The sequence below is a fragment of the Melanerpes formicivorus genome, unplaced genomic scaffold (assembly GCF_026170545.1).
Source record: "Melanerpes formicivorus ecotype bairdi unplaced genomic scaffold, bMelFor1.0.p_v2 SCAF_33, whole genome shotgun sequence".
NCBI classification, from domain to species: domain Eukaryota; kingdom Metazoa; phylum Chordata; class Aves; order Piciformes; family Picidae; genus Melanerpes; species Melanerpes formicivorus.
Window position 1 is genome coordinate 1,171,527 of NW_027142385.1, and position 25,790 is coordinate 1,197,316.

The 25,790-nt window shown below is 50.1% G+C and overlaps 1 protein-coding gene across 1 annotated transcript in view; it reads right to left on the minus strand.

Annotated features, from left to right (window-relative positions):
* ASTN2 (astrotactin 2) overlaps window positions 1-25,790 on the minus strand; it is a 438,091-nt gene that overhangs the window by 225,813 nt on the left and 186,488 nt on the right. Inside the window, exons 7-10 of the mRNA XM_068155636.1 lie at window positions 13,858-14,025; window positions 2,075-2,159; window positions 1,852-1,926; window positions 1,026-1,163 (exon numbers count right to left, since the gene is read on the minus strand). Of these exons, the coding sequence (XP_068011737.1) occupies window positions 1,026-1,163; window positions 1,852-1,926; window positions 2,075-2,159; window positions 13,858-14,025 (466 nt within the window). The remainder of the gene's footprint in view (window positions 1-1,025; window positions 1,164-1,851; window positions 1,927-2,074; window positions 2,160-13,857; window positions 14,026-25,790) is intronic.

The following is a 25,790-nucleotide window of genomic DNA, read 5'->3' on the forward strand; positions in this document are numbered from 1 at the left end:
CACAGCCCTGCCAAGATGATGGGAAAGAAGAATGGAAATCTACCACCCCATCTCTCTGGGAAAACACAGAAGGGGCTGGGGGACAGAAGGGTCCTGCTGATGCCCAGGAAGATAATTCACAACACAGATAAGAATCTGGAGGTGAGGAAAATGTGTCTTAACTCAATGGAAGAAGGCAGTGAGAAGGAGAAGAGGGGTTACAGAGTCTTCCTGGCACCCAACAGTCTCATGCTCAGGCTGAATTTAATGGGGCAGAGGGGAATACACACTGAATACCTCAGGAATGAAACCCTTATAGTACACAGTTAAACCCTGGTAAACCAGACAGAGGAGGACAATCACTACCACTGCTCTCCTCCAAGGCAGAGGCTGCTGCTCCACCAAGCAGCTGGGGTGCAGAGGACAACCATTTTGCCTGCCTCACTTTCCAAGTGACTCCCCTTCACCAGTTTCCCAGCCAACAGCCTCTCCTTCCATCAGGGCAGTTCTTCTCCTGCAACACCTTCTTAGGTCCTACTTCTGACCCAGACTGTCACAAGTCCAGAGACATCTGGTTAAAGCCAAAATGGGGGAGCCAGAGAAACATGCAGGCATTTCATGAGCTCCAGGAAGGGAAAAACTTCTCTGGTTGTATACTATGTGGATGAGTGACGTGGCCTTTCACCAGGCTCCGACCTTGCTCCTTCACAGCAGCTTATCAAGGGCTGGGTGGATGTGGAACTTCTGAAAGGTGACAGCACCTCCACATTGCTAAACACATCAATTTAAACCATGCAGTCTAACATTAGATTTAAGCCAGTTTAAAATTGCCTTGACACAGGTTCAGCCCAATTTACCTGACTGGATTGGCAGACTTCAGAGCTATACACACAAGCCTGGCCTAGACCCATCAGGATCAAATGAGCCTGGAGATTGGATGAAAATTAATCAAACTTAGCATCATGGAATTGCCTGCATCCTCCATAACAACCTGAAGAGCAGTGCAGCCACTCAAGCACGAGGAGAACAAGAAATCTGCTTCCTACCTGACATCTGCTGGATCTTCTGTCACCAGAACATCTGTCTTGCAGCTGGCGAGAGGATTGATGGTAAGCTCTACGGGGGGCACCACAAAGCTCTTACTGACAGGCAGCCACAAGCCTTGACCCAAACTATAAGTGGACCTGGAATAAAGACAAAGGTGTCATGTAGGAACAGGGTGTCCACAGCAGGCACCTGACCACTTGGAATTCAGAGCAGCATTGGCACCACTGGGTTAAGTTAGTAATTTGGTCTTGTTCTGAAAGCTAAGTGAGAAATAGCTAGAGATGTGCCAGAGACAATGGTGGATCAGAACCACAGAATGGTTTGGGTTGGAAGGGACCTTAAAAGATCATCTTGTTCCAACTCCCCCCACCAAGGGCAGGGGAATCTCCCACTAGACCAGGTTGTCCAAAGCCTGGTCTTGAACATTTTTGGGGAGGTAGCATCCACAACTTCTCTGGACAACCTGTTCCAGGGTCACGCCACACTCACAGATATGGGGATCACCAAGCTCTTCTTTTTAGTCCTTCCTCTGCACATTGTCCTTGCTTTTACTGAGCTGTTTCTGGCTGAGGGGATGAGAGGGAAACCCTTCCCTGTCTGCAGAATTGGACAAATCTTTCAGGACCATCAAAGGCAAGTGACACTCGTGTGTCCCAACCAGCACAACAAGACAGAGCTGGGAGTGACCAAAAGGTAGCATCCACTGGGATGTCCTCACTGCCTCTCTCCTCCAGAACACCACAGAATCACAGAAGGATAGGGGCTGGAAGGAACCTCTGGAGATCATCTAGTCCAACCCCCAAGCCAAACACTCCTTTGACTCACCTGAGTATCTTCTCAGGTGCCTGCTCTCCTGTGACCAAGTCGTAACCCCGCTCAAGCGTTGTGTAGGGCCATGGCCTGGGAGGCAGAGAGGGAAACAGTAGATGTGGATTGTCAGTTGGCAAAGAGAGTGGCACAGCCCAGATGGCTGGTGGGGAGGTGAACAGGGCTGCTCACCAGTGTGGGAGCCAGGACAGAACAAACTCTTCATCACATCACCACTCACCCTTCGCTGTGTCCCCAGTCGCTGCGCACACACAAGTGGCGATGGACAGGGTCTGGGGCGTAGCCTTCATGGCAGCTGCACTCTCCTAGAAGGGAAGAGGGGAAAATGAATCCTCTGGTCTGTCTAACCTGTGTTTCTGTGCAGTTCTGCAGCTCTCCAAGCTCAGCAAACCTCTGCTCAACAGCCTCCAAGAACCCCTCATGCTCCTCACAGATGTGTCCACATGGATCCAGCCCCTGCCCAGGTCCTGATAAGCCCTGCCAACACTCCAGGCAGAGGGGCTGCTCTGGAGCCAGTGGTTCACTCCTCAACAGGGATTGGGGCCCTGTTTGAGGACAACCAGCATGCACCACCATGCATTTCCTGAGTAAGGGGATCCTGGCCATGTCTCCTTCCCAGCTTTCCTCCACCACGATGCCAGTCTCCTGCAGCCCAAACTCCCATGGGAGGATGCAGCAACCCCCAAACTCCATCATCCCTCTGCAGCAGCATCCATGCCATGCCTCACCCCACTACTAGGGAGTCTCAGCCCTGTTCCCCTCCTTGCTTCCCTTTGCTCTTTGGGTGCTGGCTCACCCTGTTACACCCTTTTGACAGCAGGAGAAGACATTTCCCACACCAGAAAGCTAACCATGCTTGGCCCAGATTGATTCCACCTTTGGTAGAAATACATAACCCGGAGCAAGAAATGGCAGAATCAAAAGATTAATTGGATTTGCAGGTGGAGTTTCTGTTCCAGGCTGCTGCCAATGGGTTTTCCCCTTCCCCCACCTCTCCCCATCCTGCCTGACTTGTAGCAGGCTAAGCTGCAAACCCCAGCAGAGGTGGGGGACCTGAGGGGGGTACCCCCAGCACAGTGGTAATGCAGACTGGCAGGTACCTGCGTGCAAGTCCTTAAAATGCCTCGTAGGGATTACAGCAAAGAGCTTTATTGTCGGGGGGGAGTGAGCTGTGGGGGGTTCTGCCACTGAGGTATGTGAGGAAGAGCTGCCTGGAAAGGGGGAGGCAGCCAAGAAAGAAAAGGTGGGGGGGGTGAAGGCGGTGTGGGGGGGGAAGAGACAGCTAATGATGTGCTAAAATGCAACAGCACCTTCATGAAATATTCACTGCCTTAAACACATCTAATATTAAAGAATAAATGTCCTGGGATTTGTCCTAGCAACTTGGAAGCACTGATTTATGATCTGTCAAAAGCTGCTAACCTCATGATTCATAACGGGAGCAGCAGGAACATTGCCTCTCCGAAGGGAAAGGGTTGGGAGCGCGGCGGCGGCAGCGCTACCCCCTGCTCGGGCTCAGCCGTGCCCGGGGGCTGGGGCGGGCTCGATGAAAGGCACCGTGGGTCCTAATGGCTCCATCAGTGCTTTTAAAAAAGGAAAAGTTATTTTTTCCTTGGGTGCTTAGTACGCAAGTTTCCCCAGCCCTGCTGTGGATCATTAATTCCTGGCACTTATTACATAACAAATATGTGCTCTGCAAATGAGAGACATCTCAAAGTGCTTGCGAAGCAGAGCTGGGAGTCTTGGGGCATCGGATCGAGCTCGGCTCCTGCCACAGAAATTAGAGCAAGTCGGGGGGGGGCCGGGGGGGGGGGAGCTAAAAAAAGGAGGCAGGCATCAAACAGCCCCAATGCCTCCCTGCTTAGGGGTGGTTGGGGGTGAAGCCCTTCCCCGTGGTGCAGGTTTCTTTTGTCCGTGGGTTTGTTTACTGCTCCCGCCCTCAGTTTGGCGTCGGAAGGAGAAACTCTATCAACCTGCAGAAATATTGATTTTATTGACTCCAACCCTGGAGCTCCAGCAGCTACAGCTGGTGCTCGAGGCTTTATTGGGAGGTTTATCGGGAGGTTTATTTCGGTAAGCGAGAGGGCAAACGGTGGCACCAGCTGAGGAGGAGGAGATCCAGGGCAGCAAGAGCTGGGACTCTGGGGAAAGCCACCCGGGGTAGAGATACCACAGGCATCTGCCCCTCCCCAGGACCACTCGGGACCAGGTTTCCAGAGGTTTTCCAGGGAGATGTGAACCCCTTTGGCAGAGTTTCAGAAACTGGATAGGAAGGGTTTCAGCATGGGAGCAGCTGAGCATTGAGATCTGGGGAAGTGGGGACTCCACCTCTTTGGGGTAGGTGGCTCAGGGCCTATCTCTGTATCTAGAACCAGAAACAAGCAATTAATGGGCTTTCCAAAACCCTCAGCAGATCCTGCTGTGCTCTTATAGGTTTCCCTCTCCTTTTGCTCTCTCCCCCATCAGCATTCACCCTGCTCCTTTGTTCCCCTGAGCTACTCTGTTATTTTCAGTCTGTCCCCATCCTCCCTGGGTGCAATGCTGAGAGGCTGCTGAGCCAGCCAGGTTAATCCCCACAGTCCAAGAAATACCTGATAAAGTCCCTGGAGTGGCAGGAATGGGGGTTCCAGTACCTCCAACTCCTCTTTAGGCAAGTGCTTTTTCTAGAGGGTAGATTCCAACATGCTGCTAAAATAAACCAAAGGACCAAAAGGCACAACAGTGCCTTTGTTCAGAGCTTCTGAATCCCAGGTGCTTCCAAGGTGGCCACAGTTGCCCTCAGCATCACTTGGGCTAAGTTAGGATTCAGCCTGAGCTTAAAGCTCAACCACAAAGACCAAGTTCCACAAATAACTGCACCTGAAGCTGGCTGCAATTTCCACAGGTCCTGCAGAGCCTGGCTGATGCAGGAGGACAAATGAACCAGGATCTACAAACTGCTGTGACAAGCACCTGCAGCCACCAACCTGCTCCCTGCCCACAGTAAGAGCACAGCCTGTCATGGTTCTTCCTCTTCCTGTGGATTCCTAATCCATAAATCAAATCAGATAATCCATAGCAGATTCCAGGATGTTGTAGCAAAAGGAAGGGTCGCTGCTTGTCTGGTCTAAGTGAGAGCAGGTCCCAGTTCTCACCTCTGGAGGTCTCATGTTGTATTTCCAGCATGTTATTAAACAAGGCACTGGGAGAGGAGGGAGCCCCCCCTGCCATTGCAGAGAGAAGATGCATAAACCAGGAAATACACCACCTTAGCTCTAGCAAGAGGCTCAGGAAGCACATTATTCATGAGATGTGCAGCTATGTGGAAGAGCCAGGGGAGAGCTGAGGCCATGGGAACACAGCAGCATCTACAGCACTGCCTTCCATCCTCCCCTCCTCCCCTCTCCCCACTTACACAAAACCTCACCACAGTCCATGTTACCATGGCTAGCAACAGGTGGCATGGAGTCTCCATGCCAGTTTCTGCTCTGGGAGAATGAAGCCTTGTCTGTAGCAGCAGGACACATCCCCAAGCACTACAGGTACATCTCACTTGCAACCTCCCTCCTGCTGTACCTTCATCATGAAGGACAGTGGGAGAGACTCCTGGCAGCTCAGACCAAAGTGCCAGGAAGAGCCATGCACAGCAAGGCAACAGGCTGCTGCGTGGGCAGGAGGAGGGAGCCCAGCCCACGGCACCTGGAGAAGCAGCCGTGAAGCTCTAGCCTGCTTTGGCATCACTCCTGCCTTCAGCTGGGAAGGTGGGAAGGATCTGGAGCTCAATCTGGAGGAAGAGGGCAAACTAAGGACACACAGACATGCTTATCACATGCAGACATGAACTTCCTCTGCCTGTTTCTGAGCAAAGGGCTTCTCAAGTGCCCGTGCTTCGCACTGGCTTTGGTGCTGGAGCTGCAGAAGGGCAGGGCTGGAGCAGTCTGCAGCCATCATTAGCATCCGTGGCTTTGGGCTCAGGGCTGGCCCATGCTGAGGCTCGCTCATGCCTGAAGGAAATGAATCTAACCTCCAGTGGCCCAGGCCCAGTGCAAAGCCAGCTACATGGAGGAAAACAGCCCCATGGCTCCTGTCACTCCTTGACCAGCACAGCTGGAGGCTTCAGCTCTCTTCGTTTTTATGAAAGCTGCAAGCTGCAGAACTACCTTTCTACCCACCACACTGTGCTGCTGCCCCTCCTGAAAGGGCAAATGGGGTCTTCTGCTGCACCCACACCCTGCCTGGACATGCCCCTGTGGGAGCAGCAGAGCAGGGCTGTGGGATGAGTTGCCAGGGCAAACCTGTCAGCCTCATTAGGGTGAGAGGCAATCGATGGGAACAATGCTGCAAGATGCTCCTAACCCTGCCACCCAGCAGGCAGCATGAAGTGGAGGCTCCCGAGTCCCTGTGCTCCCTGGATCTGTGCTTCATCATGCTGAGACATGCAATTCCTGTAAAAGCTTTTGAGAAACAAGACAGGGAAGGGGCTCCTGCCCTGCTGACCTGGTACAGAGCATGGAGGGAAAACCAGGAGTCAGTTTGACAGTTATCCCTCAGCTCCTCACACTGCAAGCCACCCTCTTCACCCAGATCCACCACAGTACTTAAGCACAAGCTTAACTTCCAAGAATTATGTCTCAGTTTACACTCTGCACAGATTTTATTATCATCTGCTCTGCTCCATGCCACCAAGGAAGATCTCCTGGGGCACACACGTGTGGCTGATGAAAGCGAGCAGCAAGAGGTCCTTAGGGTGCCATGGCTGTCATGGTCTCCCTGGTGTGCAAGAAACTTGTGGGCATGGCTTTGGGATATGGTCTATGATCTTCTGAATTGAACACTGCCTAGAGCTGACCATGGTGGGGTGAGAAATCACCTTCAGCACTGGTGGGGTGGGTCAAGCCAGGTAGATGGGTAAAGAAGCGGCTCTGTACATCGAAACTCACTCCTCTCCAAAGTCCTTAGGTAATCACAGAAATGCCATTGCAGGAACATTAGCACCTTCAGGATTAAAGACCCTAATGGCAGAAAATGAGAGTCTGAAGACAGCCCAGATAGCCTTAACTCAGCCCCTCCAAGGCCTGCATTTTGATTGCTGTTTATGTAGAACACTTCAGCCTGGAGCTAAATTAGCTTGGGAGTTAACTGCCTCCTGCCCTGCTTGGTGCACGAGGCAAGCTGTGCCACCACACGAAAAGAAATCATCTATTACATGGGTTTTGACCAAGTTATTAAACCCCATACCTTGGAGAGCCAGAACCTCATCTTATAAAAGTCTAAGTCAATAAAGACACCAGGATGCTCCAACAGCGAAGCCAGCAGAAGTGCACGAGAACAAACAAATATTACTTGACGTACAGAAAAGCTGCAAGATATTAAATTGAACTCTGGGAGAAAATAGCTGCTTTCATAAACACAAATACATCCTCAGCAAGGCTGGTCATCTCCTGATTTACATGCTCAGCTCTGCAACCTCCAAATCCCCTTAACAGGTTGCCTTTCAACAATGGCTCTGTTTAAAGATGACTTTCATCTGTCTCCTGCCCGCAAGACCCCTGTCCTACCCAGGCAGGAACACCATCTGTGGCTCTGGTGACAAACCAGCCCATTTGGAAGATGATGGAACCCCCCTTTTTCTTTTTCCTTCTTTCCTTTCCTTTTCTTTTTTTTTAAAATTCATCTCCTCCTGCCAATTTCCAGGGAAAGAAAACCCCTTTGCTACCACATCTCATTCAGTCCTCACGAGCCCGTGCCTATTGCTTTGGGAGGTGTCATCACTGTGGATGCAAAGGAGAGGATTTGGATGGAGAAATGTCTGATTTATAGCTGGGGAAAAAAAAAAAAGACTCCCATGCATTTGCACCTGCTAATCAAGGTAGCTATCCATCTCATTTATGCCACTGCTCCAGCAAGCCTGACAGCACAAAATCAGAGCCTGTTTCTTCCAGCATTTGGCCCTAAGGGACCAATTCTCCAGCAGGTCTCTTCAGCGATGCCCACAGAATGTGCAAGTGAATCAGTTTTGTGCATACAAAGCAGGTAATTGTGCTCACAAATCAGGATTTGCATATGGCAGAGGAAACAGAGCCTCTCAGAAATGTTCCTGATGCTGCCGCTGAGGTGGGTCCAGAGAGAAAGCAGCACTCCTGGATGTTACTCACAGCATCCCAGCACATGGTAGGAGCGGCTGCGCTGGCAACGTACTCCACATCTGTCCAAAACATGGAAAGCGAGGAGAGTTGACTGCAGGTTGTGATAAAGGGCTGTCAAGCCCTGGAACAGGCTGCCCAGGGAAGTGGGGGAGCCCTCAGCCCTGGAGGGACTGAAATGATATATCAGAGAATCACCTGGTCAGAAAAGATCTTAAGATGATCAGTGCCAGCCATAACCTAACAGCTGCCTGGACACAACTGTTAGACCACATCCCTCAGCACCTCATGCAGACATCTTTCAAACACCTCCAGGAATGGTGACTCCACCACCTCTCCTGGGCAGCCTGTTCAAGTGCCAAGTGACCCTTCATCCTTTGGTGAAGAAATTTTTCCTAACATCCAACCTAAAGCTCCCCTGATGCAACTTGAGGGCATTTCCTCTTGTCCTATCACTTGTTACTTGGGAGAAGAGACTGGCCCCCTGTGCTGGGTTACACCCATCCTGGGGGAAGGAGGGTTGCAAGTGCCTTGCTTCCCCAGGGGACAAAAGAAACCTGATCTAGGTAGACTTGGTTCCTCCCTCCCAGGAGGAGGAGTCTCCTGGGGTCTAAGTTCATAGAATCATAGAATCAATAAGGTTGTAAAAGACCTTAAAGATCAGCAAGTCCAACCTGTCACCCAACACCTCACGACTACTAAACCATGGCACCAAGTGCCACGTCCAATCCCCTCTTCAACACCTCCAGGGATGGTGACTCCACCACCTCCCTGGGCAGCACATTCCAATGGCCAACAACTCTTTCTGTGAAGAACTTTCTCCTCACCTCCAGCCTAAACCTCCCCTGGTGCAGTTTGAGGCTGTGTCCTCTTGTTCTGGTGTTGATTGCCTGGGAGAAGAGAACAACCCCCTCCTGGCTACAATCTCCCTTCAGGCAGATGCACACAGCAATAAGGTCTCCCCTGATTGTTCTGTTCCTCTCCCCTTTCCTGTCCACCATGACTCTTAAAGGGGAGGGCGTGGTGGCCATCTGCCCCTTTGCTCCTGCCTCACCTGTTGGAAAGGACCCACAGCCACTGCTGGCCTCCTGGTTCTGCCACAGTGTTGGGGCCTGATCTCCCTGCCATATCCATGCTTTTCTAAGGGACTGAAACCCACACACATAGAGAGAGATACAAGGCCATCCAAATTTGGTTCTATATATCTTCCTATTCATCCTTATTCCTTACACTTGTAAATCCTCCCTGGTACTGCTATATATATATATTGGTAAAAAAATTTACTTCTGCTACTTCCAAACCAACTCCAGATTATTTTGTGGTAGATTTACCTCCAGGCTCTTTGGGGGTGGGGGGAGGATTTCTCAGTTTCTTGCTACCAGCTGAGCTCTTAAACGCCAAACCACTACACCTCCACCTCACTGCAACCTCCTACAGAATAGAATCTAATCGAATCGAATAGAATAGGACTAGACCAGACCAGACTGGAAAAGACCTTTGAGACCATCAAGTCCAACCCATGACCCGACACCATCTGATCAGCTAAACCATGGCACCAAGCACCCCATCCAGTCTCTTCCTAAACACCCCCAGTGATGGTGACTCCACCACCTCCCTGGGCAGCACATTCCAATGGCCAACCTCTCTTTCTGTGAAGAACTTCTTCCTAACATCCAGCCTAAACCTCCCCTGGCACAGCTTGAGACTGTGTCCTCTTGTTCTGGTGCTGCTTGCCTGGGAGAAGAGACCAACCCCCACCTGGCTACAACCTCCCTTCAGGTAGTTGTACAGAGAAATAAGGTCTCCCCTGTCTCCAGGCTCCAGCTCCCTCAGCCTCTCCTCACAGGGCTGTGCTCCAGACCCCTCCCCAGCTTTGTTGCCCTTCTCTGGATATGTTCCAGCAGCTCCACATCTTCCAGGAGGATGTGCAGATGTGGAGCTCAGGGACATGGTTTAGTTGTGACCTGGCAGTGCTGGATTAATGGTTGGACTTCATGGTCTTAAAGGCCTTTTCCAACCTAAATGATTTGATCATCCTATGATCCTAAGCCCCAATAAACGAGAAACCTTCCCTCTTCTTCTTTCAAGCAGCACAGTCAGCATCTCCCAAGCAGATGAGGTGTTTTTGATAAACCTCTTCAGCCAAGGACCATATCCTGCACCCAGTGAGGTACTTGTCCCAACCTATGTGGCAGCATGTGGCATGGCCACTCTGTCATCTCCACAGGGGAAGCCCCTCAACAGCATCCCTTTATTTATGTATTTGCAGTCCTATAAGACCAAGCTGCTCAGCAGGGGGAAAGCAGAAAGATGGCATTCTGCTCCCGTGCAGATGTTGGTGCTCTCTCTGAAAAGCCCTGATGAGCTCTGCAGTGTGGGTTTGAGATCTGTTGGGGGGCAGCAATCATTTAATTAAAGAGCAAGTCACATGGCAAAGACACCAAGGGAAGGCAAATTAAGGCCAGGAAAGCAGAATTGTATTTTGGCATTTCCTAGTGTTTCCGAGCCTCCGTTTCCAGGGCGGATTATTACTCATACTGAAGTAGCACTTGGTGGCTGGAGACATGAGTCAGCACATTGTACAGATGGATCTTGTACAAAACTCCAACCCAGAAGAGGTTTTCAAGGGTGGGAAGGGGTAAGAGCTTGAGCCCCACAGGCACAGTGCACGTGGCCTGGCAACCTTTGTCCAAACATCTCCCCTCAGCCCATGGCATTGCTGATGGGAACGAGTCCTGCCCAGAGATTTGCCAACAACACAAGCCCTATGAGGAGAGGCTGAGGGAGCTGGGATTGTTTAGCCTGGAGAAGAGGAGGCTCAGGGGTGACCTCATTGCCCTCTACAACTACCTGAAGGGTGGTTGTAGCCAGGAAGGGGTTGGCCTCTTCTCCCAGGCAACCAGCACCAGAACAAGGGGACACAGTCTCAGGCTGCACCAGGGGAGGTTTAGACTCAAGGTGAGGAGGAAGTCCTTCACCGAGCGAGTCATTCGGCATTGGAACGGGTTGCCCAGGGAGGTGGTTGAGTCATCGACCCTGGAGGCGTTCAAGGGGGGATTGGACGTGGCACTTGGTGCCATGGTCTAGTCATGGGGTCTGTGTTGATAGGTTGGACTCGATGATCCTCGAGGTCCTTTCCAACCTAAGTGATACTGTGAACAACTTGAAGCAAGGAAGATTTAGGCAAGGCTGTATCCACACCACCACAAATTGCAGCTCCAAGGGGAAGGCCAAAGTCAGATGAGCTATAAATGTGCTACATGACCTCAAGGCTGGCTCTCACCCTCCTGATGAACCTCTGTCCATCCTCTTCCTGGATGCTTAGCCCAGTCCAAGAGGGACAGGAGGCCAGGAGAAACCCCCGGCGCCCACCATTTGGGATGCTCACAGAGGCGATAAAATCCCTGACCTGAAAAGGTTGAAATCTAGGCAGGATTTATGTCCCATAGTAAAATGACAGACCTGCCTCTCTCATGGTGATAAAAATAAATCACCCTTAAAAATAGAATGGCATTAATAAAAATAAATCTAAAAATACAGGCAGTGCCTCCTGGAGTTACAGTCTGCTCCCAGCCCAGCCTGGAAACCGCTCACCAGTTAGGTTCATCATGGTTGAGCAGCCCCTAAGTGGTGTGTAGGGTTATGTCCTGGGCTGGGCTCTCAAGTAAGTCTTCCAAAGGTCTAATTTTCAGCAGGTGGTTGCTGAGCTCTTGTGAAGTTTGGACCTCTTAAGGGTGGGGTGGGGGGTGTCTTAGATTTAGGTTCTGAAAATGCACAGCCCCACTGATCACTCCTGTTCTGTGCCAGTGGGGTCCACAGGGGTAGACAGAAGGAGTTTGCTTTATCCACATGCTGGAGAGAGAAGAGCCCTAACAGAGATTTTTGGGTGAGCAGCCTGAAGGTTCAGCTCAAGGCTGCTCTGGCCTCATCTCCCATCATGAGTAAACAGGGAGGATGGGAAGCAGGGCTGGAGCTGTAGAGCAGCTGGTGAGATTAGGATCCAGCACGGTGCCAGAGCAGCGCTAAGGAGCATCGCTGCCTTCCCTGCAAACCAGATCTGACACATCCTGCTCGAGCGTGGGGCAGCCAGCAAGAGTGACAAGCTGCTGCAGGGAGCTGGGGACACAGGGGGAGCAGCAGCTGGGCCAGCACAGGGGAACAGACGCTCCTGGCAGCGGAGGATTCAACCAGCCCTGCTCAGTGCCAGTGTGGGGCTGGCGAGAGGCACCATGGGGCCCTTCCAACAGGCAAGTCACTGGCTCCATATGATCTCTCCATGGTTTCTGCTGGGGGCAGAGTTTTTTCTCTCCTCCTCCTCTGAACCAGGGGACAGCTGAATGCATCTTCCCTCACCTGCTGAGGTGGCTGAAACAATCACAAACCTTCTGTTCTGTGACATCTGGGTAAGCAGAGCATCCTTCTGCACCATCTCTGTCTGCCAGGATGGCTGCTGTCACCTCTCAGCCCTCCTTGGGACTATAGGTGATGCCCAGGCTTCTATCTACATGGGAAATTCATCCAGTGTAATTATTCTGCTGCAGTGATGCCTGCCAGTGCCTCTGTGCAGACGAGCCTTGAGGAACAGAACATTATCTTGACCAGGAAAGTGAATTTATGAGACCAAGTTCAGCATTTGCAGCTCAGCTGAGCAGGAAGGGATCAGAGCAGGGTCACTACCTCAGTCCATGGTGTGTTCATGACTTGAGGATTTCTTCCTCTCAAGATGCTGTGCATTAACAGCACCATCCATGGCAGTGGGAAGCTTAGAAAAAGCCTTCTCCTCTGTGAGCCACCCCTCTTCAACTCTCTGGTAAAACCAGCAACCAGCATCCCTATTTGCAGCCATGAGTCTCAAAACCCAACACTTAGCAAAGGAAACTTCACTGCTAGGAGAGGGGGAAGTGAGAGCCAGAGAGAACACGGGAATGGTACTTGTCTGTGAGGAGAGAGGCAGTTGAGTGCTCTCCAGCTGCAGAGCATGCCAGGAGCAACAGGCCACCAAGAAAGCTCCCATGTGAGGTGAGGCACTGGGGAGCAGGAGCAATGCTCACCACTGCCTCTGTAATGAAAAACCAGCACAATCCCTGACCTACTTTCCCATGCAAGGTCCTGTCACCTGTACCAGATGAGATGTCCCTCAGGAGATGTCTCCTGAGAGCCAGCCATTGCCTGAGGTTGCATACTTAGTCCCACCCATGCAGAACCCCCTGCCTGCCTTCATTAGTTACACATTTGCTGTTTCTCTGTTCCCAGCACACTGAAGACTCCAGAATCCCTGTTTGTCACCCAGGGGCACGTAGGGCAGAAGAAAAGGTGACATTTCTCCTCTGCCTGGCCCTACATCTCTGAGTCCCAGGAGGGCTGGCTGCTGCTCTGCAGGGGCAGCCTTCGCGTGCAAGCAGAACGTGCTCACAAAAAAGGTCATTTGCAGTTGAGCAAAGATGCAGATATCACAACTCCATGAGGATTCAACCTAGGTGACCATCAGGCAGCACCACTAATGGGGGAAGTGTGGTGTTCTGCAGTGCAATGGTCAAAAAAGAAAAGGGATGGAGATGGGGCAAGCCCAAGAGTAGACTTTCCAGGCTAGACAGCAAAAGAGCCCAACTTAGAAGCAGATCAGCTCCACATGGCTGCAGCTGCCACACCAAAGCACTGATAGGTTCACCCCTTGAAATCCCCATCCTTGTGCACACCTTCTTTACACACTGTTGATGGGGGTCACCAATGTGTGACCCTGGTGGTACCTCTCGGTCCCCAGTGCCCAACACCAGGCTGATGCAGAGGTGAACCAAGCTGGTGTCAAGGTACCCAGAGCCAAACCTTCTCCCTCGCATCTCCAAGCTTTCCACAGCCTTCAGTCTTTCCCAGCCTCCCTTACCTGTCTCTTGGTCACACAGCTGCTCACAGGCATCGGTGGTCCTCTGTCCACAGAGGTCTCTCACCCAGGGGGATGTGGCATTGATCTGGTAGTACAGGGACAGCTTGGCTGGATTCAGCCAGTCAGAGATGTCCAGGTAGCTCCCCTCGCTCACAACGAAGCTGCTGCCTGGAGAGGGGGGAAAAAGTGAGTGTAAACATGAAAAAAGTCCCAGACAATGGTGTGTTTTGGCTCAGTATCAGAGCACTCTTCCCTCCAGGAGATTCTGTGATGTTAAGATCAGCAAATAATACAAAATTCATGAACACTTGGACCCAAAAAACTCCATGTGACCATTCCTCTCCATAAGAATGGCCCCCAGCAAACAGTTCACTCCTCTGCCCAGGCACTCCCTTACCCCTACCCTACTCAGCATCACAAGCTGGATTTGATTCCTAGGTCTCTGCAGAAATGATACATCAGATCAGAACATCACTTAGAGAGTTTGGATTGTTCAGCCTGAAGAAGAGAGGGCTCTGGGGAGACCTTCTTGAGGATCTTTAGTGCTTAAAGGGGTCAGTCAGAAAGCTGGGGACACTTTCTAGCAGAGCCTGTTGTGACAGGACAAAGGGTGATGGTTTAAAACTAAAAGAGGGAGATCTAGACCAGAGAGGAAGACAATGCTTGTGACACTGAGGGTGTTAAGATCCTGGCCCAGGTTGCCCAGAGAGGTTGTAGATGCCCCATCCCTTGAAACATTCCAGGTCAGGTTGTTTGGGACTCTGAGCAGCCTGCTCTAGTTGCAGATGTCCCTGCTGAGTGCATAGCAGTTGGAGTAGGTGACCTAGAAAAGCCCCTTCTAACTCAAACCACCTCAAGATCACTTCCCCAGCTCACACAGGTGGTGTCCACGAGACACTCAGATGCCAGGCTCAGGACACTGCTGGGCAGTGTATCACAGTATCACAGTATCACTTAGGTTGGAAAGGACCTTGAGGATCATCGAGTCCAACCTATCAACACAGACCCCATGACTAGACCATGGCACCAAGTGCCACGTCCAATCTCCCCTTGAACGCCTCCAGGGTCGATGACTCAACCACCTCCCTGGGCAACCCGTTCCAATGATGAATGACTCGCTTGGTGAAGAACTTCCTCCTCACCTCGAGTCTAAACCTCCCCTGGCGCAGCTTGAGACTGTGTCCCCTTGTTCTGGTGCTGGTTGCCTGGGAGAAGAGGCCAACCCCTTCCTGGCTACAACCACCTTTCAGGCAGTTGTAGAGGGCAATGAGGTCACCCCTGAGCCTCCTCTTCTCCAGGCTAAACAATCCCAGCTCCCTCAGCCTCTCCTCATAGGGCTTGTGCTCAAGGCCTCTCCCCAGCCTTGTTGCCCTTCTCTGGACACGCTCAAGTGTTTCGATGTCCTTCTTAAACTGAGGGGCCCAGAACTGGACACAGTACTCAAGGACGGGCTAACCAGAGCAGAGTACAGGGGCACTATGACCTCCCTGCTCCTGCTGGCCACACTATTCCTAATGCAGGCCAGGATGCTATTGGCCCTCCTGGCCACCTGGGCACACTGCTGGCTCATATTCAGGTGGCTGTCGATCAGCACACCCAGGTCCCTCTCTGTTTGGGAGCTCTCCAGCCACTCTGACCCCAGCCTGTAGCTCTGCATGGGTTTGCCGCAGCCAAAGTGCAGCACTCGGCACTTGGACTTGTTGAAAGCCATCCCATTGGACTCTGCCCATCTGTCCAGTCGGTCGAGGTCCCTCTGCAGAGCCTTTCTACCCTCTAACGGACTAACATCTGCCCCTAACTTTGTGTCATCTGCAAACTTGCTGATGACTGACTCGACCCCTTCATCCAGATCATCGATGAAGATGTTGAAGAGGACAGGGCCCAGCACTGATCCCTGGGGGACACCACTGGTGACTGGCCTCCAGCTGGATGTGGCACTGTTCACTACCACTCTCTGGGCCCGGCCCTCTAGCCAGTTCCTAACCCAGCACAGAGTGTAATGGTCCAATCCACGGGCTGACAGCTTAGCCAGCAGTTTGCTGTAGGGGACGGTGTCAAAGGCCTTGCTGAAGTCCAGGTAGACCACATCCACAGGCCTCCCCACCAGACGGGTCACCTGATCATAGAAAGAGTGTCTGCAGAGGCCATTCCCACTTCAGTTCTACACCCAACACACAACTTCCCGTAGCAGGGAGTGGTCTTGCACCTGAGACGCTCCCTCCCCATCTCCCTCCTGAGGCTTCAAAGGGAATCGCTGCCAGGAATCTTTTGTTTCCTTTTTTTTTTGTACAAAATCTCGGTGTTTCTTTATTTTGTGAAATGCATTTTTCCCCACTGGCATCTGGGAATATGCATCATCTAATTAGCCAAATAGATTTTCAGTTCAGCCCAATCATTTCTTTATCTAACATCTGAGGCCCAGCATCGCTTGGGGGATTCTGCAGGCACAGAGGTCCTCATTAACTCTGATCTTCAATTACATTGATTATAAGACTGCCTCCATAATAGTGCTGCACAGATCAGAGGGGAGCCAAAAACCCTCTGCCATTAAGTGGTGCTTTGCAAAAGTTACCAGGGTAAAAGCCTCTAAAAACAGAGAGGAAGAAGCCTTCAAAGAGGGGTGGGCAAGGGGACCTGCCAGGTAGCCCAGGAACCCCCAGCCAGCCTTCCTCTAAGCACTAAGACTTGCACAATTTGCAGCCACTGTCTGAAGAGTCAAATCCTTCTTAGCAGTTGGCCAAGGATGGTGAGTCTATAGATCCAGGGTGCATTTTAATGACACTTTGGGGCTTGATAAATGTCTGGGACATCATTTATCTAAGCACTGCATAAGATCCCAGCTCGATGAAAGCCAAGTGATTAAAAACCAGGACAAAAACCCCATGGCAGCAACCACCCCATATGAAGCTGCTTGAACACAAATTACTGCTTCCCTTTTGAAGGGAATCACTGATGCTTTAGCAAGAAGAAGCCCTTCTAAAGCTCATCCCATGCCACATTATCCATGCAGAGGATAAAGAAAAGCAAAGCTTGAAGTCAAGCATCCCAGTGAGCGACTCTGTTTTCAGGCATCCTGAGAGCTCAGCGCCATACAAATCTGGGCCCTAATTTCACAGGAATTCCAATCTTCTCCACTTGTACTCTTCATACACCATCAACATATTCACAGATGCATCTCTACACTCCTAGCCAATGGAGGCTGCCAAGCTACTGCCTGTTCAAGCAAACGAAAATTAGACATCCAGGATCCAGCTGCTCTGGAGATGCAGCAAGGCAGGAGCCTGCACACCCAGGGCTGCAGGATACATCTCAATCAGACACACACTCAGTTGCTGGGTACACTCCACAGCACCAGCAGAAACCACTGAAAGCCTCAGCACAATGAAGCACCTTACAGCCAGGTAATTGTATTTCTAATTACCATTCCCTTCCATGAATATTTAATGATAGCTTTAAATATCACTGATAAGTGGGGCTGGTTTATTTTACCAAGCAGAAATGCATCATGAACCCATTGGGAATGCTCACTACTTACATGTACATGTCTATCTAGTAACCTGTCAATCTTGCTTTCCTCCTTATTTCTGTAGCTCCCTAATAAAGAGGGAGGCTTGGGAAGCACATACACATATTTGAAGACTTGGTTAGAGACATCCCTCTGCACTCAAAGGCTGAAGGGCAAAATCACCAATTCTTCATTAAATCCCTACTCAATGAACCCCACTTCTAGGAAAAAAAACAGCCAGTCTGAAAACATGAGAGACACATTGAGGTGCTGGAGGGGCAGGCACAGAGATGGGCAATGAAACTAGCGAGGGGTCTGGAGAACAAGTCTCACGTGGAGCAACTGAAGGGACGAAGATTGTTTAGCCCGAAGAAGAGGAGATCTTATTGCTCTCTACAGCTACCTTAAAGGAGGCTGGAGCAATAGAAATGGAAACAGAAACAGGAATAGAATAGAAACAGGAATAGAATAGAAACAGGAATAGAATAGAATAGAATAGAATAGAATAGAATAGAAACAGGAATAGAATAGAATAGAATAGAATAGAATAGAATAGAATAGAATAGAATAGAATAGAATAGAATAGAATAGAATAGAATAGAATAGACCAGACCAAGTTGGAAAAGACCTTTGAGATCACCAAGTCCAACCCATCACCCAACACCATCTAATCAACTAAACCATGGCACCAAGTGCCTCATCCAGTCTCTTAAACACCTCCAGGGATGGTGACTCCACCACCTCCCTGGGCAACACATTCCAATGGCCAATCTCTCTTTCTGGGAAGAATTTCTTCCTAACATCCTGCCTAAACCTCCCCTGGTGCAGCTTGAGACTGTGTCCTCTTGTTCTGGTGCTGGTTGCCTGGGAGAAGAGACCAACCTCCACCTGGCTACAACCTCCCTTCATGTAGTTGTAGAGAGCAAGAAGTCTCCCCTGAGCCTCCTCCAGGCTAAGCAACCCCAACTCTCTCAGCCTCTTCTCATAGGGCCTGTTGCCCTTCTCTGAACACATTCCAGCAACTCAACATCTTTCCTAAACTGAGGGGCCCAGAACTGGACACAGCAAGGCTGGTGTTAGCCTCTTCTCCCAAGTAACTAACAACAGGATAAGAGGAGATTGCCTAAAGCTGTACCAGGGGAAGTTTAGGTTGGGTATTGGGAAGTATTTCTGTACTGCAAGAGTGGTCAGGCACGGGAACAGGCTGCCCAGGGAGGTGGTGGAGTCACCATCCCTGGAGGTACTCAAATAACGAGATGTGGTACTTTGGGACATGGTCTACTGGTCATGGAGGTATTGGGTAGGAGGTTGGACTTGATGATCTTAGAGATTTCCTCCATCACCATGCCCACTACATCATGTCCTTAAGTTCCATGTTCCAAACACCTCCAGGGATGGTGACTCCACCACTCTTCTGGGAAGCCTGTTCCAATGCCTGACCATTCTCAATAACCAAGCTGTAGAAAAACAGCAGAATTAAAAAACAAAACATTTGAATCCCAATCCCTTGAATTCCAGTTCAGAGTAAAATGGAAGCTTTGCTACACTGAGCTAAGAACAAACTAAACAACAACAAACACAAACCCAGACCCGAGGAAGCTAAAGGGGTTGAGTTAATTATAAACACTTTCCTTCCTTCCTAGGAGAGAGGGGACAACTTCCAGCAAGGAAACTTCTCACTCCTTTGAAGCTGAGTGTGTCACAGCTCAGCTGGGTAAGAGTTTGAGAGATGTTCACAGACGCTCTCATCACCTTCACTCCCATTGAAACTACAAACAAAACAAACATCCCAACCTTGATCCCTTTATAGCTTGCCTGAGAAGAAGAAAAAAAAAGAATGGAAAAGCTGTTTTACAAATATTTTGAAAGCCAAAATTTGAAGGATTTCAAAGCCTTTTCACACAATTTTTCCCCCCTCTCTATTTTGAAGGAATCTACACACAGAACACAGTTCTCAAAAGTCACCAGCGTTAACTTATCAAAACCATCTTGAAAAGCTCAGAGTTGAGTATCAAATCCTTTCAGAAACTACCAAGAACAAAACATTTTCGAAGCAAGAGCTCGTTCAAACATCTTTTGCTTGCCATGAACATCTGCCAGGTTTGTTTGCACCAAGGGGAAGTCTCTCAATAGAGGGAAATCAGCGAGGAGATAAAGGGGAGTGATGGGGAACCCGGGAGGGCTGGCACCACTGGGGCAGGGAGTACAGCCCTGCCTCTGAACCACCCCCTGAAAGCCTGCCTCGAAAACCTCAGAAGCCAGTGAATCACAACTATACCTGCAACCAGTTTGAAACACACCTACAGTGCTTGCCCATGCACCTCAGGAAGCAAAACCCAGTAGAGATGGCCTCTGAAGACTCCCTGAGAGACCATCCACTCTGTTGCTGTCTGCTTCCAAGCCTGTCCCCTCCCAGGTGTCCTCCTGGGCACAAGTTTGGAGCTTCCCACTCAAAAGCTTAGGGAAATTACCCTTAAATGGAGATATGTAATCCTCAGAGTAAAGCAACTATCAATGCAGCATCCAGGAAACAAGGGAATACAACCACAACATGACAGCTCTCCATCCACCCACCAGCTCCTCCCAGGAATCTCCATTGTAGGACATGCCCCCTGAGCACTGTTGCCTTTAGGAGCCAGTCTATCATAGTCTATCATAGTATCATAGTCTATCATAGTATCATGGTATCATTCAGGGTTGGAAGGGACCACAAGGATCATCTAGCTCCAGAGCACCATTGCAGTGCTATGGAGAACAACAGTACACAGCCACACAACCACCTTCTGGCTCCAGGCCATCCAACAGCACTCGGGGGGGTGGGGATTGATTTGTTTGGGTTTGTGTATGTATCTGTTCCCCCTCCCCCCTGCCTCCTCCTTCTCCAAGGCTGATCAAAGCCAGATCAGTTAAAGGCATCATCAAAAGTTCATGTCTCTCATGCTAAGGTCTCCTTCAAAGTTCAGTGGAACTGCTTAAGCCTTGACAAAAAGGCTTGAAGTTTTGACATTTCAAAAATCATTTTCTAGAACACAACAGGATAAAACAGCTCAGAAGAGATATCTAACAAGGGGAAAAGAACAAAGTGCCCCAAAGGCAGTCAAAAGGATTTGCCTTTCCTTTTCTCTCTCTCTCTCTCTCTCTTTTTTCATTTCCCCAAGAGAAAAGATCAAAAAAATTATATGTATATTTTTTTTTAAAGAATTTCTATTCCTTCCTGCCTCTGCTCTTTTTTTTCCCTCTCCTTTGGTCCATTCAGTGTCCCTTGGCCAATGGAGTTCCTTTTCACTTCAAATTAGTATTTGGTGTGGAAAGCTCTGGGAGGTCATACTCCAGGTTGTTATTAATGGATCCATCCCTGTGCTATCATACAGTTATAATCCTGTCACAGATATTTAAACACTAGAGGGAGGATTATTCCTCTTGCTCCATTCTGTAGGTACAAAGAATAACCTTATTGGAGGGTTTGATTTCCTTAGAGACCTTTCATTCTTTTTTCCCCCCCCCCCCCCCTTTTTACCTTGTTGAACTCAAAAGAACAGGTCCCAAAGAGACAACTCCTCCCCTGTCAGCTCTTCCCATTGATTAGCTTTCCTGTTCTGGATCCAGGGAATGAAAACTCCTTGTATTTCCTTCAGAAAGTGCAAAAGAGATAGACATTGGATGCCCAGGACACACAGACACTGACCTGAGCAAGCAAGCCAAGCTTAGTGCAGGATTGTACCCACAGACGAAGAAGGGCTCAGCCTTGCCAACCCTTCCCTGCTCAGCACAGAAGTAGGAAATTCTGGCATCACTTGTATGAAATCAACAGTTTAAACAGTTTGAAATCAAACTGTTAATTCTCTGTTCTAATTTGAATCCAGGGACACTATCAAGCTGGGTTGAAATCCAAGCTGTCCACTTCATCTGCTTTATGATTCATCACTTCTCCTGATTCTATAAGGCCACTAAAGAGCTTGGAGCACATCCAGAAAAAGGCTGCTGAGGGGTCTCAAACACCTGTCCTTCACCTGCTCTACATAGGGCCTGGGGTTGTTCAGCCTGGAGAAGAGGAGGTTGAGGGGAGACCTACAACACCTGGAGCCAGGTGGGGGCCAGCCTCTTCCCCTAGCTAACAATGACATGGCCTCAGGGGCCAGGGGCGCTTTAGATTAAATATTAGGAAAATATTCTTCACCAAAAGGGTCACCAGGCACTGGAACCCGCTGCCCAGGGAGGTGGTGGAGTCACCACCCCTGGAGGTGTTCACAAGACATTTGAATGAGGTGCTGAGTGTCATGGTTAAACAGTTGTGTCCAGGCAGAAGTTAGGCTATGGTGGGACTCAATAATCTTTTCCAACCAGCTGATTCTGTCCTACAACACCATTTCCCAATGGCTCTCTCCTGAACAGGAGGAAATGCCCAGACAAAAAGCTTTGCTAGCAATTTTTGGAAGCATCATGGGCTGGCCAGGGAGGTGGTGGAGTCACCACCACTGGGGGTGTTTAGGAAGAGACTGAATGGGGTGCTTGGTGCCACAGTTTAGTTGATTAGATAGTGTTGGGTGATAGGCTGGACTCGATGAGCTCAAAGGTCTTTTCCAACCTGGTCTATTCTATTCTATTCTATTCTATTCTACAGCTATGCCTTTTGTTTACTCTCCCACCAGCCAGAGCACATGCAGTTGACATCACACACAGTGCTCCACTCCAGGATATATTTTCAGCACACAAACCACCCCCACGGCCGTGGGCTGCTCACGCCAGCGCTCCCCAACCCGCCGATGATCCAAGCCAGGGACCCCCAGCCCTCAGAAATGCTGTCAGCCCTGCCTGAGCTTTCTCACTCTGGCAGAGCAGAAGCAAATCAGCGGTACAAATCTGTATGTAATTATAGCTCCAACCAGAAGCATCTTTCCTGTGGGAGGAGCAGGTTACATGGTTACATTTTAATTGTTAAATTGCACTTTCTTGATAATTCTGACAGAGCCTTTCTTTGGCTTTTCTCAGCAGTCAATCTTGATTTTGCCAGGGCTGAACTGCTGACAAGCAGCACACAAGTTAAACTTTGTGCAGCAGGTCAGGACTTGGCCAATTTTTCCCAAACCCAAGTGAGATGGCATCTTCCCACCTCTGTCTGCTAGTCAAGTCCATGCTGCGTGGAGGTCTCCCACGGTGTTATTAGACAGGCAGGGGGGTTGGACTGGATGATCTTTCCAGGTCCCTTCCACCCCCTAGCACTCTGTGATTCTATGAATACAATTGTGCAGGGGCTAGTAAACAGCACATGGCTGTCCTCAGGCATCTGGGCCTGCAATGGCTGAGACTGAAATGAGACTTCTGAGGAAAAGCTTCTCCTTAATGCTCTGTATCTCCCAACTTCCACGCTCCAGCCTGGGGCTCCTTCTCGGTGATGCTCTCTAGATATTGGCCAAGGGTTTGGGGAAATCCAGCCTAAATCTAATCACTTCACAGGGTATGCAATGGATGAGTGATGATAAGCTTTAAAAAACAATCAGGGTGTGTGAATGGAAAATTTTCAGCCAGCACCAAGACCAAACATCCTCCTAGGATGGTAGAAAACACTACCACAAGGCAGCAAATGCCAAGTTAATTTGCCACAGGGCCGAGGGGAGCCACCAGCTACCCACTGAGAGACTGCCCATCAGCAGCGCTACTTGTTGAGAGAACAATAAATTAGCAGCACATTCCTAGCTATCCAGCCTCCAAAAATCCTCATTGCATTGCTGCACCATTACTGGTGCAGGCAACTCATGGCCTGATCCACCACCATGCTGCCAGCAGGGAGGATCTCAACCTGCCAATGAAGAAGTCAATGTTTGCATGTATCTAAGAAGGGAGTAGGTTAGCTGTTCAAAGATGCTGTGCCTTACTGAAACCTTTCCTCACATCCCTCTCAAATCAGAGGGTAAATGGTGCTGGTAGAGGCTCAGCAGGCAGTGGCACACGCCACCTCCCCAGTGATGGGTGCATCCTACCTCTCCCAGGACGCAACAGCTCCCACCTCTAAACGGGCCCCTGCTGACACCATTCAAATATCTACACTGATTCCCTTGGCTTTGCTCTGATGAATCCTGCAAAGCAGAAAGGAAGAGGCATTTGCCTTCCTGGCACAAAATGCTTTGGGGAAGCCAGGTTGGCTCAGGAAAGAGCTGAGCAAAGGCTCCTAAGCCTGTCAAAGGCGCGACGAAAACACGATGTACTTCAGGCTCCCAAATCTTCATGCAAAGAGCGTTCACGCTGTAATACAGTCTTGGAATCCCTTTGATCCACGCTGATACAGTTTATAAATTGATGTTAATATTTAGAGTTCATGTCTGGGAACGCTGCAGCCATTTGCTCACATTTTCCTGCCAGCCAAAGAGGCGCGGGAACAGGAGCGAGCTGGAGTGCAGGCACGGAGGTGCCAGGGAGGTGACCCGCTGATTAAGAGCTGATGGAATTAAATGAAATCTGCAAAGCTGCCCCCAGACACAGCCAGCTTACCAGAGACACCCGAGGTCCAGGTCAGCCAGACCTGGCAACCAGTCTGCAGCAGGAAAGTATTGCTTCTGCTGAAGCCCTGACCTAGGTCTCCGTATAGCTAAACAGAGACTTCTGCAGCAGAATGACTCCAGGGGAAGAAAATAGCACAAGAAAAATGTGATTTCAAAGCAGCAGATTCCCTCTACTGATTTTAGATGGGGCTGGTGGGCCTGGGACCAGCTGGAAAACACAGGGGACTCCAATGGCAGCATCTCTCTGGAAGCTCAGAGATACATTTAAGATCAGATTTCTTCCTTCATCCTTCTGGTATAAAACCTGAGATGCTTCATATGTAAATCAAAGAGTGTCTCCAGCTCCTCTTTGCTGTAGAAAGGAAGGAGGAGGCAGCCAGACCCCCACCTCCCGCTGCTCATTTCTCTGCAGCCACATGCACGGCACGTGCTGAGCGCACACGCGGGCAAGCGCCTGAGGACATGAGTTAATGCCTGGTCACCTCTGAGGGCTGCAGAAGATTGAGCAGGAGATGTCAAAGGCAAACAATTTAAAGCAACACATTTAATTAAAACCAAAATGAGGAGTTGTTGCGAGTCCAACAATCGCAGTCTGCAGAACTCCGTCAATCTTCGGGGGAAATTAACACAAGCTGCTAATAGCAGCATCCAATTCCACTGGTGGCTGGGAGGAAACAGCGCTGGGGGAAGGTAGGAAATAGTCTTCAGATGAAACAATTACTGATCAACTCTGTGACTATCACAGAACATCATTGCTCAGAGGGCCAGGTGCTGCTGCACAAAGCTAAACAGAAGAAGCCACAAAGAAGCTTCCCCAACTCTGCCTCCTTGTCAGATGCTCAAACCCAAAGCATCTTCCCCAGTGGCAGTTCCACCTCCTGCTGCACTCCTGGCTTTGCATGGGGTGGGTCTTGGATTGCTTTCCTCCTCCCATTGCTTGCAGAGCAATGTCCCTCCTGGGGGAATTTGCTCTGCTTGCAGAGGGGCTGCAGCAGGAGCAGGGCTGGCTCAGAGCAGAGTCCACCACGAGGACCTGTGCACACTATGCCTTGGCTCGCTGACCTCCATCCACACCTAGCCCGCAGCCCAGAGAGGGTTCAGGCAGAAAGAATGGCACATCCCCTCTGGCACGTGTTTCAGAAGAGGAGGGAAGAAGGCTGCAAATGCCCTGAGATGTCTTTGAAGTGACAGAAACCTGCTTTATGTCCTTTGCTTTATTTCCACTGATCAGAGCCCTAGGAGCCCCTCACTAAATGTAGCTCTCGCTTCCTTCTGCAGGCACCAGAGGATCTCGCCAACCTCTCCCACTGAAGTATCCAGATACAAACATCCACCCACACCATATATAACCCCTTTGCAGGCTGTAAAAATGGGAAGCTTTAATTGGTGCTATATTTCAAGCTGTTGTGCAGCAAGGACGTTCTCCAGGCCGAGTCCTCCAGGGTCCTTTCTCCAGCCCTGCCTTCCCTGCAAGCTGCTCCCATTGCTGTAACTTTACTTTTTGAATGATTGCTTACAAGGAAGAAAAAAAAACCCAAACAACTACTGAATGTACAGAGCTGAGTGACTCTCATATTCAGAAGGGGTTTTATTGCTCAGATGGAGGGGCTCTTCCCTTTCCTCCCTCCTTTGACACTGCTAAAGGGTCCTTTAAATAATGCAAAGCATTTCCACATCCTCATAAAAGCCACTACAAGTCTTTCTATAAACCCAAGCTGTCTCTGAAATCAGAACAGTGCCTTCTGCTCAGCACAGACAGGGCTTGCCCCCACAGAAAAGAATCATAGGATGGTTTGAGTTGGAAGACAGCTTTCAATGTCATCTAGTCCAACCCCCACCTGCAAGGAGAGCAGGTTGCTCAGAGCCCCAAATGACCTCACCTGGAATGGTTCCAAGGATGGGATATCTCCCACCTCTCTGGGCCACCTGGA